Here is a 19,122-nt window from a genome sequence, read left to right as displayed (position 1 = left end):
CATCCCTTGGTGCTCCTCATGAGCCACATGGGCTGGTGTCCCAGCACAGAAGGGGTTGTCACCATGGCCTTTAAAGTTTGGGACTCCCACGTGCCTCAGGACAGATTCACAAGGTGTAGTAGCACTCACCATGTTTTTTTCCCCTTCTGCTGATCAGAACATACGTCCCCAAGTAGAGTCTCAGCCCCTCACACCTAACTCCTTTCATACTGAGTATTCCCCAGCAAGCTCTCTCTGTGTTGCCCACAGTCCTGCACAGCTCCTTCTGCCTGCATCCACCCATCCTTAGACGATAAATCATTAGCAGAGGCAAGATAACATCTCTCCCTCTGCCTGTCCTTTCAGCTCACTTGCTTTTTAGTTTCTCTTTTTTTTTTCTCCTTTTTCCCTTTTCCTTTATAGCTCTGGCAGACTCAGCCAAAGGTCAGCGAGGCAGTGAGCAAGAGGAAGGGGAAAATTGCCTGATGACTGAGGCAGGAATGTCTCTTCCCTTCCCCCTGCAATACTTCCTCTCTCCAGCTCCTTTCCCCCAAATAAAAGCTTATTCACACCATGATTAGCTGGGTGGGAGGGGGTGAGGGTGGCCATGAGGACATCAGTGCTGGGTGGGGAGGAGCTGGGGACATGGCTGGGGCATTGAGTGACAATGCCAGTGCTATTTATCGATCAGTGTGGATGGGTTGGTCCTGTGGGCTGGGGAAAAAAAAAAAAAGTCAAGTTCATTTCAGGTGAGGCTGGAGTGATAAGTGCTGGGGTTTGCTGGCTGATTGACCCGGCGCCCATTGCTGTCCTCAGGGAAGCAGGCAGGCCTGTGTCACACAAGGCAGTGGGTGTTTAACCATGGCAAAGGAAATTTGGGTCAGAGCTGCCACTTCACCCAGGCAGCCTTTTGGGAACCAAAGGAGTAGCTGTGCCCCTTGGCTCAAGCACAGTCCAGCCAAATTCCCATCCCAGGGGGCTCTGCTGCATCTTCCTCCATCACTTGAGCTTGAAATGGGGGGAGAAAAGGGGGACTGCCAACACATCTGTAATGGCATCTCCCAGGAGCAGAATCCCTGCCAAATGAAAAAGTTTAATTTCCGTAACTGTTTTGAGGGGTTTGGGGTGAGGTTTGTGCAGGCTGAGAGTGTGTCCTCACAGTGAGGTCTGGTGAGGTCAGTGTTGGGATTTTAGACAAAGAGAAGGTTTGCCAAGGGAAGTAAAAGGTGAGTCTGGCTCTTGTTAAAATGGTTTAATGGAGCACAGTGCATTTGGGTGGTAGTTTGGACTAAAATACTTGCAGTGGAACAGTGCATATTTTAGGTTGGAGAAAGGCAATGGATACCCAAGGTTGGCCCAAAGACCAGACCAGGAGACAACTGGGGAAAGGAGGGAGAGCCCTTTGCAGATGAGAATGAGAGGACTATTGCAGCACTCAGATCTGGGAAGCCTGGGAAAAGAATAACAAAGCAGAGATGTTAAATAGAAATAAAAGCGCTTTCCTCCTATTCTTCCCTCAGAGCTTCGGGGAATCGAGGGCGAGCTGGAAGAGGGCATTGTTCCTGGGATAAAGGCTTTCCCCAGGGGTGGTTATGCTGCAGCCAGGGCATTGTGGGTTTGACCCTCGCCTGCTTCCAGACCTGGCTGTTCTCACTTGGGAACAGTGGTGGCATCTTGCAGGACCACATTCTTCCATGAGCCATTTATCTGGTGAAAGCACTTCTAGCACTATTAGGAAGTTGTTCTGTCTCCTGTCCATGATGGTCTTAAGCAAGAGTGATGTCCCACTCTCTCCTTCCAGCCCTATAAGCCCTCTTGGCTATGGCCTCAGTTTATTTCACAAAAGCACTCTAAATTTGTCCCTGAACACTTCCTTCCAGGATGGTGAGAAGTGAACCTGCTGACATCTTTCCTGCTCCAAAGCCTCTGCCCCATGTCCAAACACCAAGGACCATGCTGAGACATGCTCCAACAATGCTTCATGTTGTATGTCCCCCAAAACCAGCTAAAGCCAAGAGAAGAACCAAGGGACTTTGGTTCTTGCAGCCTGGCCATATTTCTTATTTTCTATGGCCTTTGGCAGAGTCAGCAAAAAGGAAAAAATGGGTGGTTAAGGCAAGGAAGAAGCAAATGTCAGTTAAACCATCAGAGCCTGTGCACAGTGCAAAAGTGCCCCGTGGCTACTGAAGATGTGGACATAATAAATAATATTATTTGCCATCTATTGTTCACTGATTGTCACCACTTTTGCCTTCCCTTGCTCTTCCCTAAGCACGGTTGGAGCTGGCTGTCCCTCATCCAGCTCTGTGCTGCCTTGTCTGTGTGTGAGTCAGTGGGGTGGCCGTGGGCCACCCCAGCTTGGTGCCCTCCCAGTTTCATCCCCTGGTGCTGCTGGGGAGGGGGGAACATAAGGATTAGATCCTGAGGGGCCCAGCCCAGTTTTAGGTGACATCTGAGGTCTGCAGCGAAGGAGGGATCTCAGCCAGTGAGGCTGTTGATGGGTGTTCTTGGGAGGTTTGCCTCCTCTGCTGTCTGTGTCATCCTCAGTGAATGTTGGGACACCAACCCAGGAGGTGCCCCTGGGGCTGGGAGCTGCCACCTGCCTGCCAGCCCCCTGCCAGGAGCAGGTCGGTGCCAAGTGCTGCTTTGGATGCATTTGTTTGTTCTTACAATGCCATTTAGCAGCCAGGTAACCTGAGCAGTTGCCTGTGGCAGCAGAGCAGGGAGGTGGAAAAACTGGCTGGAGGGACTCAGGCTCAAGGTGATGCCGTGTGGCAATAATGCCACTGTGGTCTCTCGGGCACCTCACCAGCTGGTGTCCCACACGGGCAGGCAGCACAGGGAGGGCTCTGCCCCCTCTCACTCCCCACAGTAACCCTGTCCCATCCCTTACCCATGTCACTGTGCTCTTCTCCTGCACAGGACTGATCTTTTGTTGTACTTTTAAGTTTCCTCTTGACATTTTGCTTTACCCAGCTGAGGTCCCTCTCATTTGCAGCTCCTTGAATACATTTCAGTACATCCCAGATGTGTTTTCTAACTTCATGAAGTTGCACTCTTTACCTCCTCCAGGTGACGGATAAGGATGCTAAATAGGGCAGGTCCTGGGATAACAGCTTGGTAGTTGTTATCATTCCAGGCCTTTGGGCAGAGTTGGGTTGGAACCCAATGGCTACAACCCTCTGAGCCCAGCCATCCAACCCATTTTTTTGCCCATCTGGTTGTCCTGGCTTGGATACAAAAGGACTGGATATCAGGGGTGACAGGGAGCTGCCTTGGCACCATCCCACTCTGAGCCTTGGACAGAGCTGCTGGGGCAGGTTCAGAGCAAACCCCAGGAAGCAGCTCATCACAGAAAGGCTAATTAAACTGCAAAACTTTGTGCAGGACCAATTCACAGAGATCCCTCCAGCTTGAGGGGCTTATTGCTCCCGAGGCTGTGTACCCCAGGGTATCCCCTTTAGAGGGATGCAGTCTTTGGCCTGACCCAAGACAGATGATTTCAGGGTCTTAATGCCAACCCTGGGGAGCAAGGGCAGCTCCCAGGCACTGTGAATCAGCAGGGATCAGACCCAGCAGGCTGGCAGCAGGCAGGACAGTTGCTTCTCTGCAGGAGTTGTCTCCTACCTCCAGTCTGGTTGGCAGAGACAGTCCCATTTCAGCATCGTTTAAAATCTTGGCACGCTCCCATCGCTTCCCTGCCTTGGTACACGCTGCTGACTGAAAGCCTCGGGGTGGTGGTGCAGGGAGGATAAATACTCCCTGTCTAATTGCCTTCCCCCTACGTCTGAGTCTGCGGTGCAGCGTGTAGACGGGTATCCACTCCCCTCCCTTCTCTTAGTGCCTGTTATCTCCTGGGGCCATGCTGCGTAATTTAGCAAAATATTCTAACACAGTAATTAACGTCTGAACTTCAAGAGGGCACTGCCTTTTCACTGTCTCCTTCAGAGGAAGAAAAAGGAAAACCTTCCCGGCTGCAGTCGGATGAGCGAGGAGGGTGGTGCTCTTTGGAAAAGAAAATTGTATCTTTTAACGTGGGTTGTGTTTTGTTAATCACTCTCACTTTTTAAAAAGCATCAGCCTTTTTGAGTTGAAAAAAGGGTCTTTGACAGTATAATGAGATGCTAGGATTTTTAATGCTACTCTCCGAGTCAGAGAGTGAAACAGAATTTTTGCTTTATCAAATGAGCAAAGGCACCTAGGGGCTTAGATCTTGACCCCACACCACACTTCCACTCAGGAAGCTCCAGGAGGCCAGATGTGAACAGAGAAAATATGTATTTTCTGCAGAAGGGGACTTTCATTCTCGCAGAAGTCCCCTTTTGGTTTCCCCTGTGTGGTTCTGCAAAAAATCAAAGATTTGGTCTTCAGTCCAGTGTGATTGGGACAAACTGGGAAGTGTTTTGTATGGAGAAAGGATGGAGGAGGAATGAGGAATGTGGGCATGGGAGGGAAGGGATTTCAGAGAAGGAGTGAAAAAGGGGGACTGGGGGTCAGGGACACCAGGAGGAAGAGAAATGGGGAGAACGAGTGGGGAATTGTCTTGGGATCCAGAAGATGTAGGTTGAAGACATGGGAGGTCTGGGAGAAAGGTCTGGGATTTGGAGCAAGTGGGGCATGTTGATATAAAGGGGATATGGACTTCCAGAGCCATGACAGGAGGCAGAGTGCAGGAGCAGGGTCTGCAAAGAGGAAGGGTGGATGTCTGTCTGTAGGACCACGCAGGGCAGGGGTGGATGTCCCTGTAACCTCTGTGCCTGCCATACATTAAAAAATAATTAACCATGCAAAAAGCTCCCACGCCCTCAGACCCCCATAGATGTGCCGGCAAAAACGCTCCTATGAATGCAGCTTGCTTGGGAAACAGCAGATTTCCTTTAATCCGGTCATTTTGATCAAAGGGCATAGTTAAGGTGGAGGAGATCAGGTGTTACTTGGGAACCTATGAGGACAGGCCAAGGCAGGGAGGGCTGCCCATCTGCCCTGTTGAGTATTGTATGTGCAGGAACATATTCTTGGAAAGCCTCTGGACTCATTTGGTCCCAGCACTAAAACCATGCTGTTGTATCTTAAATAGAGGCGGGAAAATGCCACCCTCGTTTCTCTGGGACCCGGAGAAGTCAGAGGAAGCAATTTGTGCAGATAAAGAAGTGAAGTCAGATACCATCTCACAGGATGGTCCCTCCTCCTCGCGTGGCTTTGTTTTTCTCCCTCGCCCTCCTGTACCAGGCATTGTTAGTTCCCAAAAACCCTTTCAATGGGATGTAAACACAACTATTTGCGTCTGCCGCTGCGCGCTCGCTGCCTCTGCAGAGCCAGGAAAGCGCAGAGCCTCCGGCCAGCCAGGGTGGAGCCCGCTGCAATCAAGCACCATGGTCTCGCCGCTGTTTCTTTCCATGTTTTGTGTTTCCCCGGGACCCTTGGGATGAGATCACATCCTCCTCTCCCAGGGTTATTATGTCTTCGGACGGGCAGGATGAAGCCAGTCGTCTGGGTGGCTTGAACTCCCCGTGCACCCAGACCGGGTGGCTCTGGTCCGTCTGTCCTGCTCACCTTCGGGTCCTGGAGGTCCACCTCCAGCCAGGGGATGTGTAACCACCAGGCTACTGTTGGATTGCAGCGTCTGGGTTGATGAGTGACCAAATTTTCTTCATCATTGTCTCCAGTAATTGCCTCTTAATGGTTTCCATCTTCTCAGGAATTTCTTCTGCCTGTTCCAGATCCGGGGAGAGAGAGTGTCGTGTTTCATGGTTTCCCTTGCCTACAGTGGAAAGGAGTAGGAGGAGTTTCCCACGACTGGGTACAGGATTTTGTTCCTCTGGCCTTAATTCAATTTGCTGTTAAGTATCTCTGAGTTCCTCAGGAGCCTGACAAGGAGGATAACCAACATTTTGGTTTACTCAATGCAATAAACAAACTAATCTCTTCTTACCATCCTCCCAGGGAGTCCTGGTTGTGTAATAGGAGAACAGAAATCTCCTCCTGAGCTGAGGGGAGCACATCAATGTAAAAGCAGTTGGTGTCACCAAAACTCAAAAACTCATTTAGGTTGTCCAAAGTATTTTAGAGAAGGTGTCTGCTATGGACATGGCTCTGGTGCTGCCGTGTTAGGACAAGCAGTTCAGCACAGAGCTCCTTGCCCCCTGTGCCACTTGGTCTGGGCAGCTGCTTGTGGGATCAACAATGGCCTGTGCTGGTGAACTCTTCCTAATGGAGCAGCAGGAGCTGCTATCTGACATTCTCACCTAGGCTGAGACCACAACATCCCAGTCAGGCAACTGGGAGGAGTGTTCCCTCCATGAGACACACAATCTGGTGGCACCTTGTGCATCTTCTGTAGGCTTGAAGACTTCCCACATCCCCTGTGAGCAGAAGGGAATGAGGAGAGAAGCACCATTGCTAGTGGGAGCAGCTGGACACAGACTGTCTCTTACAGCTCAGCTGTGTTTTTAAATTCCAACAAATCACTTTTTGGAGCATGGCAGAGCCTGTGCCTTGTGCAGAGATCAACACAGGCAGCTCCTGGGAAAGGTTTTCCCCTAAAGGGAAAGGTTTTCCCCAAAACTTTGTGTTTGGGCAGCCTCAGCATCAAAAGGGTAAGCAGAAAAGATTTCAGAAAAGCTTCTAGAAGTCTGCTTCCATGGGCTCTCTTGTTTCTTCCTCAGAGAAAGCCAGTCTCATGTGACTTCCCTCACTTCCAGAGGGGCACTCAGTGCCCCTTTAGAGGGGATGGTGCTGGCACAGCTTGTTGGTGGGCACAGGATGAGCTCAGCTGACCTTCTGTTGTCCTGGGTCAAGAAACTGATGCATCTGATGGTAGCAAATTGTAGAAATCCTGAAACTGGCCCTGTGGTGGAGTATTTTGCAATCACTCATCCCCACAACCTTGTTTGTACTTTGCATTTTCCCAAGTCCTGGCTGTTTTCACCACCCTGTGCCCTGTGACAAGAGGAGAAGTGGAGCTGTGCCATTGCCTGTGTCTCAGAGAAGTGTGTGACTCTCCCCATGCAGAGCCATGCAGTCCCATGGATCTTATCTCAGGTGTCTTCCTTAAAGACTTGTGACAGTAGGTCAATAAGGGGCTGCTGGAAAGGCAGAAAATTGCTATTGATGTCTGTCTGCAGAGAGCCCGTGAAGCAGAACTGGCCTGTGCTCCCAGGAGGACCCACCTAGCAGACTGTGGGGATTCCAGGAGGTTTTGGGAGCAGGAGTTCCCCAGCTGTGGTCCATTAGAGCACTAAGACAGCCTGCAGAGCTGTGTTAGCACCTAAACTGCACTGTCAGATATAGGGGATGATCCCTGAGCCACAGAATGCTTTGGCATGGAAAGAACCTTTAAAGCTCATCCCATTCCACCCCCTGCCATGGGCAGGGACACCCTTCCACTATCCCAGGTTGCTCCAAGCCCTGGGATAGTGTGCTCTAAGCTCCAAGTCCAGACTGCCCTGGGACACTTCCAGGGATCCAGGGGCAGCCACAGCTTCTCTGGGAAACCTGTGCCAGGTCTCACCACCCTCACTGTAAACAAGTTCTTCCATCTATGTAGTCTGAATCTCCCCTTTCTTAGCTGAAAACTGTCACCCCTTATCCTGTTCCTACAGTCCCTACTAAAACCTTAGTCCTTATCTTTTTTATAAGCTCCCTTCGTAAGGAGGTGTCCATGATGGTCCCAACCACAGAGCTGGAGCAGATCCATCTGTCAGAGGACCAAGTCCATCAAGGTCCTTCCCAAGGCACTTTCCTGTTAAAAGCAGGACAGGGAAGCACCATGTCTCCCACACTTCCAGTACAGTATGTCCACTCTGCTTAAGCTCCAAGTGGCACAAATAACTGATCTTCCACCTCCTCAGGGAAATGTGTCTCCCTTTTCCCCCGTGGCCTTGCCCCACGCCAGCGAGCCGATTGCTGCACCTGGGCCGTGCGTTCGCAGCACACTGGTTCCCCTGAGGTCATGCTCCACAGTCCCTGGGAGGGGGGAATACTGGGAGGCACCTCCTCATGACCCAGGTGCCGATGAAAAGCATACCTGTGGGCAGCCTCAGCCCCGAGGCTGCCTGGGTGTCCGTGCGTGTTGCCACTGGACGCGAGGTGCCGTCGGGGAGCCGGGGCGAGCGCCGCGTGGGCTGCGGTCAGCCCGGCTGTCCCTGGGTCTCATCCCAGCCTCTCCCTGGCTCTGGGTGGATATTTTCCAGGTTTCTTGTGCTTTCACGCTGGAGTCATCACCAAAGCGTCACAAACGCTGCATGCTGAGGGGTGGTTAGTGGCCAGCATTGCTTGTGTGTCATTTTGCAAGCGATATCGTACGCAGTAATTAGCACTGTGCCTTGCAGGAGAAGTATCATTGCATCTCGAAAGGGTAATGTGTGTGTTGGGCTGCTCCCACCGCATCTCCAGGGGAGAGCTGCTGAAGAACACAATTAAACCTGCGTGGTTTAGTGATAAGGGGTGGTGGGACGGGTTCTCCTGTTCTCCTCGTGGTGTGGGCACCCCTGAGAATACCAGGTAAGCACTTCAGCTTCTCAGCAGACCAGGTGATCTCAGAAAGCAGATAATAAACCCAAATATTTGGGGTGAGTCCCATTGTGTTCTCTTTTTGGTTTGCTCCTGGTGGCCTGCACCCCCTACATATGCATCTATTGCTGTTCAGGAGGACCAAGCTGGCGCTGTCTGTGAGGAGACATAGCTGCAGTTTTAGGGCTCCTTTGGTCCTTCAGCCATGGCTGCGTGTCCAGCTCGTGTGGCTTATGATGCTTATCTCTGCAGAGATGTGAAGAGAAGGCTCTGGGGCCATGGAGGCTGGGGGAGATGAGTCCCAGTAGCATGCCATGGATACCAGTTGCGCTCAAGAGCCACCTTGCAAGGCACTGCAACTCTCCACAGCACTTCCAGGAGCAGACCCTAAAACTTAGTTTGGGTTCTTTATGTGAGTATCTAGCACCCGGAGCCCACCTGGGCACACTGGCTCTGCAGAGGACCTTGCCCAGTGATCGTGTCTCTGACATAGAAATTTGAATGAGGAGGCGCCTGATATCTCACACCAGTCTGCAAGGCGGCGAGTCCAGCACCAGAAACAAAAGTGAGAAGCCTTTCGCAACTGAGGCTGGGTATTATATGACTGGCCGGGCAGATTCTGGCATGCAGCCTCCTCTCTTAGGAAATCAGGCAGACTCTTTGTCTGCTCTCCAGCAGGAACTGCTGCTTTCATTGCCCAGCTTCGCCCGATACAGGGGAAACCGGCTGGAGAGCAAAGGGAAGTTTTTCTCGCAGACAGCCCCAGCCTCCAGGGGATGATTACAGGTTAAACTGAGGAGCGCGTGAGTCCCAGCTCACCTGCCCTCTTGTCTGCCTCATGCTCCTCTTTCAGATCCCTCATCCATGTCCACCAGCTGGTTTGAACCCTGTGGGAACCTGGTGGAGAGGGATGGGATGGTGCCCACAGTGGGATTTGGGCAGAGGCACACAGCAGGGAGGAGCAGCTATAAATAGTTAAATAAATAATAATTCCAATGTGGGAGTGCTAATTGAATGGGTATAGAGTGTTTACCTTAAAATATTTTAAGTAAATATGAATTACATTGCAAACAGTGAATGCAGTTGGCTGGGTGGTCACACAGGTGCCGAGACCTTAGGACTATGATTTCTGTGGAACTCTCAAAACTTTTTTTTTTTTTTTTTTTTTTTTTTTTTTTTGCAGACCTGGTCAGGTCAGACTCAGGGTCACAGAGCTTTGGGAAACACTGTGCTCTGGCTGAAAGAACCACCCCAGAGCTTTGAGTGCCTGGTGCACCATCAGTGGGGATGAAATACCCTTCGAGAAATACATGCAAGTTGTCATTGATGGGTGAGGACATCCATGGTGGGACCCCAGTCCTTGCTGTCAGCAAGGTTCAGTGCCCACGCCAGGCTCCCTGATCTCCTCCTGCTCTGTCATGCAGGGGTCAGAAGCAGATAGTGCCTACACCCCAGCATGCTACAAACATGGTCAGCAGCACACAGAGAAACAGTGGCATCGTTCTGATCCTCCAGGCTTCAGTCTGTTGCACTGATGCAAGTGGCTGGCAGCCATCTGTGGCCATGGGTTTGTCCAGAGCACCAGCAGATCTCACTGCTGGGCTGTCCCCTCCTGCCTGGGCTTGGTGGGCAGGCTGTGGCCTCCCCAGACTCCATGTCTCAGGCAGGGGCTCACCTGCAGTGCCTCAAACTGGTATCTCTTGGTAGCCTGCTGGAGCAGTGGAGCATGTAGACTTGGGTGGACAAGTGTGGCACATGGTGCCTTGGAGGGCTGGTGGAGCACATGGTGCCTCTGGAGCAATGGAGCTGGTGGATCCTGGGTGGATGAGGTGCAGTGCACGGGACCTGGATGGACAAGGTGGAGCACATGGTGTCTCCATGGACAAGGTGGAGCACATGGAGTCTCCATGGACAAGGTGGAGCACATGGCATCCTGATGGACACACTGGAGCACTCACATTCTCCTTGTTCAGCCAGGTCACATCAGATGTGATCAGGTGTCCACAAGGGCAGCGTGAAGTTGGAGGGTGCCTGCCCAGGGCTGGGGGTGGGATGTGTTCTCTGTTTCGTCATAGGTAGGTGAGACTGTTCCTCATTAGCCAAGTGTCTGAGCACTTGACAGGGACATGTTCATCCTCACAAACACCTTTTGAGGTAGGGAAGCATGTCCCAACCCTGTGTGTGGGAAGCTGGGGCTAGTGAAGTTGCAGCCTTTCTATGACCACATATCCTGGGCAGGGAGCAGGATCACTGAGGAGACCGTGGCAGAGGAAGGGCTGGAGTCAATCCTTACTCTACTTTCATGCTTTCATTTTTGCGTTACATTCTTTACTAAAGAATACCAAAAATAAGAAAGGTGTTGTTAAAAGGTGTTGTCTGGTACTTTGTTTGCAGCCCTGCTTCATGCCATGCTCATGAGCTAAATACCCCAGGAGGGAATATCTGGACTACTGCCTGTTTATATTTTTCCCTAACTGATATTTTTTTTTCATTGTTGGTGTTGGGTTTAAAATAATCTCATGTTTTCTTGTGAAGAATCTGAGCTGTTCGTGAGAACTTAGAGCACACGGCTGGGGCTTAACTAACATTTTCCAAACAACTTAGCTGAAAGATAAACTGGGGGGGCAGGGGGGGTGGGGTAGAAAAAAAACCTGTTGGATGATTTGAAAAACCCTGGCTGAAGCTTTGGCTAGCAAGAGGGACAGAGTGCTCAGTGAGATGCTGTGAACACCATCTTCAAAGCAAACAATCTGCTTTTTGCCAAAAACAGAAGACAAAGGTCTGAGAGCAGTGGTAGTTCCTTGTGTTACCTCTTCTTTCCCCTGTCTGGTAAACAGACATTTATTTGTAGAGGAAAGGAAACAAGGAAAAATAAGAATGGGGCGGAGAGATGGTAAGGCCTAGAGTCACAATTCTGGTTTTTACTAATGGATATGACTTTGGAGTAACATTTAGTTACACTGAGTGATTTTTATATGGGCAGTTTTAATCAGTTCAACTGCTTTTAAAAAGTCTGCTTCTCTCTAATGAATGTCAGATGATAGTGAAGCCAGTTTTCCCATCTTCTCTTCTTTTGTTCAGTGGTTACTGCACACAGGGATTATCTCAGGGCCATCAGGGCTTGTTCATTCCAAAGTGATGGGATAGAAGTTGCTATAGCTTTGAGCATTGCCAGTACCTGTAATTGTCATAAAGATGAGAACAAATTAAAATCCATATTTTTGGTCCCATTTTGAGGGTCCTTGCTCATGGTTTCATTGTTTGTGGGGTGAGACATGCTGAGCTCCTACACCTTGCCATTGTCAGGTGGAGCTGTTGACCCACGCTGCACACCCTCAGTCTGAACCAAGAGAGATGAGCACCTTCCTGCACCATCCTGTGCCATGCCCAACAACATTTTGGGTCTTTCCTGAAAGCTGCTCCTCCTTGCAAGCTCCTGTTTGTAACACAGAGTTTGTGGAGAGCAGAGCAGGGTTGGAGTTGGTGCACATGGGACTCCATGGTTTCATTGGAACCCCTTGCCCTTGCAGCACTGTGTAACCAGCCTAGAAGGAGCCACATTAATTACAGGGAATTGGATGTAGCTCAGGCAGTTTTGTGGCTGTCAGAAGTGTCCCCACGGGGATGGAGAGGTTCAGGGGTGGATGGCAGAGCCCTTCCTTTCCAAACAGCCACTCCTAGGTCTGTGCTACTCCAGTGTTGTTGACTGATGGCTGTGTTTATTCCCTGTGAGTGTTTTCTCACTGCCTGCCGTGGGATAAAAAAAGCAATGTAACCTAAACAAAATCTATTATGAAAGTTGTTCATGTAAATTTTACCCCATGTTTTGTCACTGCTTACTTTAAAATTTTGTGTGGACAATCTGTTTTCTCCCCTCCTTCTGATTTTGTGTCCTTTCCTCCTGGAAGTGTCAAAAGCCAAACTGGACAAAGACATAGAAGGAAAGTTGTAAGGGAGGAGGAGGAGGAGGAAGAAGGTCACACATTTCTCACTGTTTGTCTCTTCTCTCTTTTGCAGTTGTTGCAATCTCAGGATGTGAAGGAAGATGCTGTGCTTTGCTGCTCCATGGAGGTAGGGAAGCACCTCTACACCTGCCCTGATCTCATTGCTTTACCCCTTCCATCCTTGCCCATGCATGTGTCAAGCAGTTGTTGGATGCTTCCAGACCCAACAGCTGTGTGACCTCTGAGCATTTTGGAATGATCAAATGGATTGGAAGGAACCTATGGAGGTCATTTATCCAACATCTGTCTGCAATGATCATGAACACTTTTCCACTAGGTTGCTCCAAGCCCTGTCCAGCCTGGCCTTGGGCACTGCCAGGGATCCAGGGGCAGCCACAGCTGCTCTGGGCACCCTGGGCCAGGGCCTGCCCACCCTCCCAGCCACCAATTCCTGCCCAACATCCCAAAATGTGTGCCTGCCCTCTGGCAGTGGCAGCCATGGCCTGTGTGCTGTCCCTGCAGGCCTTGTCCCCAGTGCCTGGGCAGCTCTCCTGGAGCCCCTGCAGGCCCTGGCAGGGGCTCTCAGGTGTCCCTGCAGCCTTCTCTTGTGCAGGGGAGCAGCCCCAGCTGTGCCAGGCTGGCTCCAGAGCAGAGGGGCTCCAAACCTTGGAGCAGCTCCACGGCCTCCTTTGGCCTCACTCCAGCAGGTCAATGCCCTTGCTGTTCAGAGGACCCCAGAGCTGGATTCAGGATCCCAGGTGGGGTCTCACAAGAACAGTTTAGGTAGAAGACCACGGTGAGATAAGAGCCCTTGAGACTGTCACTGGGCTCCTGATGCATGTAAATCGATGCAGGAAGTTTGGTACCTGGAGTCCCATCACAATATTATATCATCCTGGTTCCTTCAGATCTCACCCTCCATTAAGTTTTTAATCACAGAAAAAGCTGTATTGGAGTAAAAGCTGCTCCATGACTTGTTGTGCTCAGCAGCAGTTTTGCAGAGAAGGAAACAACTGGACATGGCACTCAGAGTTCTGGTCTAGCTGACAAAGTGGTGATCACAAATCACAAGTTGGACTCCATGACCTTGGGGGTCTCTTCCAACCTAACTGATTCTACAATTTTGTGAATCCTAGCAGAGTTCTATTGGTTTTTTTTTTTTGGGAAGTGATGGGCCCATGGGGACAGATTCTCTTCTTGCAGAGAGCAGTTGAAGTTGCTGCCTGAATAGTTAAAATTGCAAAGCAGATGAGGAGGCGGATTTGATTTTTAAGGTGAGGACTTTGGGGAGCTCTGCTTTGGGGATCCTCCCACGGACTCATTGCTGTCCACCCCAAACTTGGACCTTCTCTGTGGAACCACCTAGGGCTTGTGCTACTCAATGAAGGCTCTCCAAGGAGTAATTGTTTTAGAAAAAGCCCTTGGCTGCCTTCAGCAAAGCAGCACGTCAGGTATAAATGCAGATCTTGGCAGGGCAGGATTTGTTATGCACACAGGCGCGTTCTGCTTATTCCAGCTAATGACTGGGAGTCACTGGGAGCTCTGAATCAGCGAGTAAATGAAGGGCCAGGTAGAAGGCAGGAATACCACATCACAGCCTGCACTTTGTTTTGACAATAGCATGATTTTTAGGTGGGATTTTTTTTTTCTTTTTTTTCAAAAGCAATCCGTCGCTGCTGCCTTTGAAGTCAGTGGGAGTTGAACCATTCACTCCTCCAGCAGCCTGGCTCGGATGCTTTTGAAAACCTCACCCTTCGTGTTCAGCTCTTGGAGCCTGCTGCTGGGTGGTTTTGGTTTTCAGAAGCTGTGACGCCTTTAACCTCGCCTGCACCAGGCAGGGCGGACTCGAAGGGACGGGAGGTGTCTGTAAAGAGCCGGAGGGGTGTTTTAACATCATAGACTGATAGAATCCTAACCTGTCTCAAGCTTGAAGGGACCCACAAGGATCAGTAATCCATGGCTGACCCCTTCTTCTCCCGACAGCTGCAGAGCACCGGCCGGCTGCTGGAGGAGCAGCTGCCTGAGATGATGACAGAGCTGCTGGCAATAGCACGTGACAAGATGCTGTGTCCCTCCGAGTCCATGCTGACCAGGTCCCTGCTGCTGGAGGTCATCGAGCTGCACGCCAACAACTGGAACCCCCTGACGCCCACCATCACGCAGTACTACAACAAGACCATCCAAAAACTGACGGCTTGAGGGGCAGGGCAAGGTGGGGGTGGTAAGGGACGAGAAGAAGACACGCGCCTTGGAGGGACCCGGCAAGAGCTTTTCTGATTTAAATCCCCCAGCAGACCAAACCCCAGCATGCTCGAGAATACGTTCGTGGGGTGGGGAGGGAGCAGCATGTTTCTTTTTCAGCCGCGTCGCCAAGTGCCACCCCTCCTCCCTGCCGTGGTTTTGTTTTAGGGGTTTCTTTTTCTGAACTCATTGCTCAAGCAGCAGCAGCGCATCCCGCCGGGTTATTGTTTGGCTTTCGAAAGAAGACAGAGAATTTGGAAAAGGAGGGGGAAAAAAAAATAATCTAAGTGGGGGCTAGTATTGTTTTCACGCCGTCCTCCTGCCTTGCCCTGGCCAACTGGCAGGAGACAGCACGCAGCAGATGTCTCGGGAGGACAAAGCCAGGCACACACTACACCAGACGCTCATAATTGATGGCTTTTGTCAAGCGGGGCTTGCGTTAGGTCCCCCCCCTCCTTCTCTTGTTTTCGACTTTCTGTGTGTTCCCCCACCTACCCGCCACCCCTTCAGAGGCAGATTGGAGAGCGGGACGACTTTCTTATTTGCACTGGGTATACTTTCCTCGGGCGTTCGTGGTTTCTTCTTCTCTTATTGTGTTGTTGGACGGACAGTTGTGAGCAGCTCGGGGACGGGGAGAGCAGCGCCTTGCCCCGAGCTGGACAGCGGTTTATGTGAAGATGCTGAAGCAGAAGGAGTGTTTTAAAGGAGTCCTAAAGCCACTGCAGAAGTTACATAGCCACCGTCATCTTGCCAGTAACCTCCTCGGTGGATTGAGAAGCGTGTCCTTTGAGCTGGGGGCTCTAAAAACAGGGGATTCTGTGGCTCTTGCTGTTCAAGTCGCCGTTATTCCTCAGCCACTATAATCATTTAACTTTTTTTTGTAATAATTTTTTTTTTTCCATTGAAGGAGTGCTTTATTGTTATTACTGTCATGGTTGTAATTATACATTTAAATCCAGGCCTGTTATAGTTGGGCCTAATAATGTACAGGGCAAGGGAGAAATGAAGGTTTGATGTTTTTTGGAGACTGGTAAAGAGAAGACAAGCAGCATATAGTGAAAATGAAAAGGAAAAAAAGAAGAGGGAAAAATAGAAAAAGCCAAAAATAGAAGTTTGAGCCTGGCTTCTAACTAGCTGAGTATGCTATCCAGCTTTCCTAGGTGTGTGCAGTGTGCAGGAGCAGCTCTGTCCCATGCTCAGTGTAAGTGGCACAGTGCCATCAAGGGATGGGGGACATCTTCAGAGGGGCAGGGTGTGCTCGGGGATCCCCAGGGGGCTCCAGGATCCCCTCATGGCTCCATGCTGGAGCATCCCAAGGGAGAGGACAGCTGTGGGGGCACTGGGGAGGTGCCACCCGGAGGGTGAGAGGATGGTCTGGGGCAACACCTGAATCATGAAGAAGACATGGTGGGCTCCTGTGTGCTGATCTGGCAACACTTTGACTTAGGAAATCCCTCCAGGTGATTTTCCTAGTGAAACCTAGCAAGGGTGCAGGCTGCCCCATCCTGCCTGCAGGAGCCAAGGAAGGCATGATGGCATCAGCCCATGATGGTTTCTTCTCACTGTTCAATTTATTCCTTCTATGATAAGAGAATTTATGCCACAAGGGTGGCACACACGGAGACAGGCTGGGCCTGAGCTCAGCAGCTCAAACCTGTTTTTCCAAGCAAAACGTTGGATTTCTGGTGGCTTGTAGAGAAGAGAGATTTCACCCCGGCCTCCTTGGATGTGCAGTATGTTCTTGGGTGCCTTATGAATGTGTTGGTCTGTCTGTGATGGGGAGGAAGCTCTTGCTGCAAAATTTAAAGGGGAGAAATTTCCAGCAGAAAATGGATTGCAAGCGGGTGAGAGTTTGATGCTGCAGTTCAATATTACCTGAATTTTCGTCTGGTTGTCTGCTGATCCAGTTTCATTCTGCACTTGGAACAAGAGGAGCTGCAAACAGGAGCTTCAGTTTTCCTGTCTACCTAGAAAGCAGCAAAATGATTGCTGAGTTCACTAGAATTGTCTGGAAAAACTAATTTTTGCTTCACTTACTCGAGCCCAGGAGCTTCGCACAGTGACGGCGCCTTGCGTTGGGTCAGCTTCATTAGTAGCAATGTGGTTTGGTAGTATTAATGAGCAGATGAACTTCATTAGGACGGCAAAGCCCATCAGTATTACAAGGCTCAGGGCTGTGCCCATTGCTCTTTTGTTTTTTCTGCTCCCTGAACTCTCAAGGAGTGGAGGAGAAGGGGATATAACACCCATCACAGTGCACTCAGGCAGAGTGTCAGTCTTCTGGGAGAAGGCCTGAAAAACAGTTTTGTCTCGTTTTGGTTTTTTTTCTTTTTTTTTTTTTTTTTTTTAAGAACAGCAAAGTCCTATAGCAGGGACAGCAACCTGATAGGTTGGGGTGCCAGGGATCCTGCCAGCAGTGATCCAGGCTGCCACTCTGGCCCCTGCAACTTCTTACTTCCCACAGAATTTTTTCTTGGGATGTAGTGAAAGAAGAAAAAAGAAAATAAAAACACAGATAATTGGGGATTTTTTTTCTAATAACTTGAATTTTCACCCATCAGTGCATCAGGAGGCTTTCAAAGTGTAAGCCACAGGGCAGTATTTCTCCTAAAGCATTTTCCCTACCCCTACCTGCTGTGAGAGCTTATTCTATTTTCTCATTGTGGGGCAATCCTGCATCCCCCACTGACCAAGCTTGGCCCATGACTTTCCCATCCAACACTGGAATGAAGAACTTTCATGTGAAATCCGTCGGTTTTTAGTGTCTTGCCATTTATCTCTGCTATTAGCATACATTCATCCAGCCATTAACTGCTTTGATACATCAGTCACTGTTGATGTCTGAGAATCAAAATGTTGACCAAAAACGGGGGTTTGTCCCCAGAAATTACATGCTGCCAGTGGTATCTTTCTGCAGTCCATCAGCAGGAAGCCGGCAGACACATGACATCATTCACCAGGAAAAGAGGGAAAAGAGGTACCATGAGGACATTTGATGGGCAGGATGGGGAACAGCGCTGGGGAATTTTTGGGGGTGAGAGCATCTGGGGATCCTGGAGTGTTTTCTTCTCTCTCTTTTATTTTTTTTTTTAATCTTTTGGCTTACTTTACAGACAGTCGCCAAAGAGCGTAATTCTCCAACACGTATTTTTGGATGCAAAGCCAACGGCTACATCTTCCCTAAATCAGCCAGATTCCATCTTTGCTGCTCAATAAAAGTATTTGTGTGGGGGTTTTACTGCGTTGTCCCCATACAGTTACATCAGCAAAGGGGGAAAGCAAACCCCTCGGGCCAAATGTGTGTGGGGCCAAACCTCAGGGTGGTGTGGAGGCGAGTAGCTGCAGCATCACCTCTGTGCCCGTCTCCCTGGGATGCAGACCAGGTTTCCTGGCACCCTGCCAGGCTCCCCAGATTATTATTCACCTCCTTCCTGGTAAAAACCTTTCCAAACTGACGAGTTTTGCTGCACAGAAAGTGACTTGCTTGGTTTCCCCATGAGGGATTCCACTGCTGTTCGGAGAAGTCTCGTGTATATGGAGGTGAAACAAAAATGGGGAGGAAAAAAAAAGGAAAAGTAAGTGATTTGCTTGGTTCCCCTATTCCCCTGAAGGAGATTAATGAGTATCTATTCTTGGCATGATTGATGGCTTTGAAAGAAAACTTGTCAGAATAACTTATGATTTATTTTCGTGCTTATTTTTATAACACCCTCACTTGGAAATCTCTCAAAATCTTAAATATGATTTTTTTTTTTTTAATTTCCCTGCTGGGTATTTTATGGCTTTACACTAATTTTGCTCTTCTTGGTGATAGCTATTAAGCAGTCCTGGTGATATTTTCAGTATTTTTTCAGAAGAAATTATACTAAGGGTTGCTAAGTCCACTGTCAATAGCCAAGGGAGCTGTGGTGTCTTGCAGAACACGGAGTTAACGCTAGCAATTTCTTTTTATGTATTTATTTGCATTTGAAAAAGCAACATTTTTAATTTAATCATATTTGTTAAACTAAGCGCTTTAAAAAATTTTAAAAATATTAAAAAAAAAGGAAAAAGGTTTTGGGGAGAGTAAAGACTAGATATTCATACTTAGAGAAGTCACAAACTCATCGTTTTCAGCATTTCAGAGACTGTTAAAACAAGGGAGCTCATAACTCTTTGTGGCAATTCAGTCTTTGTTTATAGAACATCCAGACCCACTGTATGCTATAAAATGCATCATCTGAGTAATAAATGTTTAAAGCTTGACATTTCCCCATCTCTTTGTGGGTACGCGCTGTCGCTTCTCCTGCTCTGGGAGGGACCATCCTTTCGTTCAGGATGGAAGGAAAGGAATGTGTGGGGGGTGGGAGCAGAGTATCCCTCGTGGTGGAAAGGCAGCTCAGGAGGGCTCTGTGGGGATGGCTCAGTGCTCCTGGCACTGGTCACATCCTGCTTCTCCTCCCCTGAG

General features: G+C 49.7%; 1 protein-coding gene across 5 annotated transcripts in view; it reads left to right on the top strand.

Annotated features, from left to right (window-relative positions):
• Positions 1–18,920, top strand: part of CTIF (cap binding complex dependent translation initiation factor) — a 148,019-nt gene extending 129,099 nt beyond the window's left edge. For all 5 annotated transcript variants that reach the window (XM_064403389.1, XM_064403388.1, XM_064403391.1 and 2 more), the window contains 2 exons: positions 12,508–12,561; positions 14,418–18,920. In XM_064403389.1, the coding sequence (XP_064259459.1) occupies positions 12,508–12,561; positions 14,418–14,633 (270 nt within the window). In that variant the 3' untranslated portion in view covers positions 14,634–18,920. The remainder of the gene's footprint in view (positions 1–12,507; positions 12,562–14,417) is intronic.
• Positions 18,921–19,122: the final 202 nt, after the last annotated feature.

Source organism: Passer domesticus, chromosome Z (assembly GCF_036417665.1).
Source record: "Passer domesticus isolate bPasDom1 chromosome Z, bPasDom1.hap1, whole genome shotgun sequence".
NCBI lineage: Eukaryota > Metazoa > Chordata > Aves > Passeriformes > Passeridae > Passer > Passer domesticus.
The sequence above is the reverse complement of the archived record's forward strand: the minus strand, read 5'-3'. Positions and strand labels throughout refer to the sequence as shown.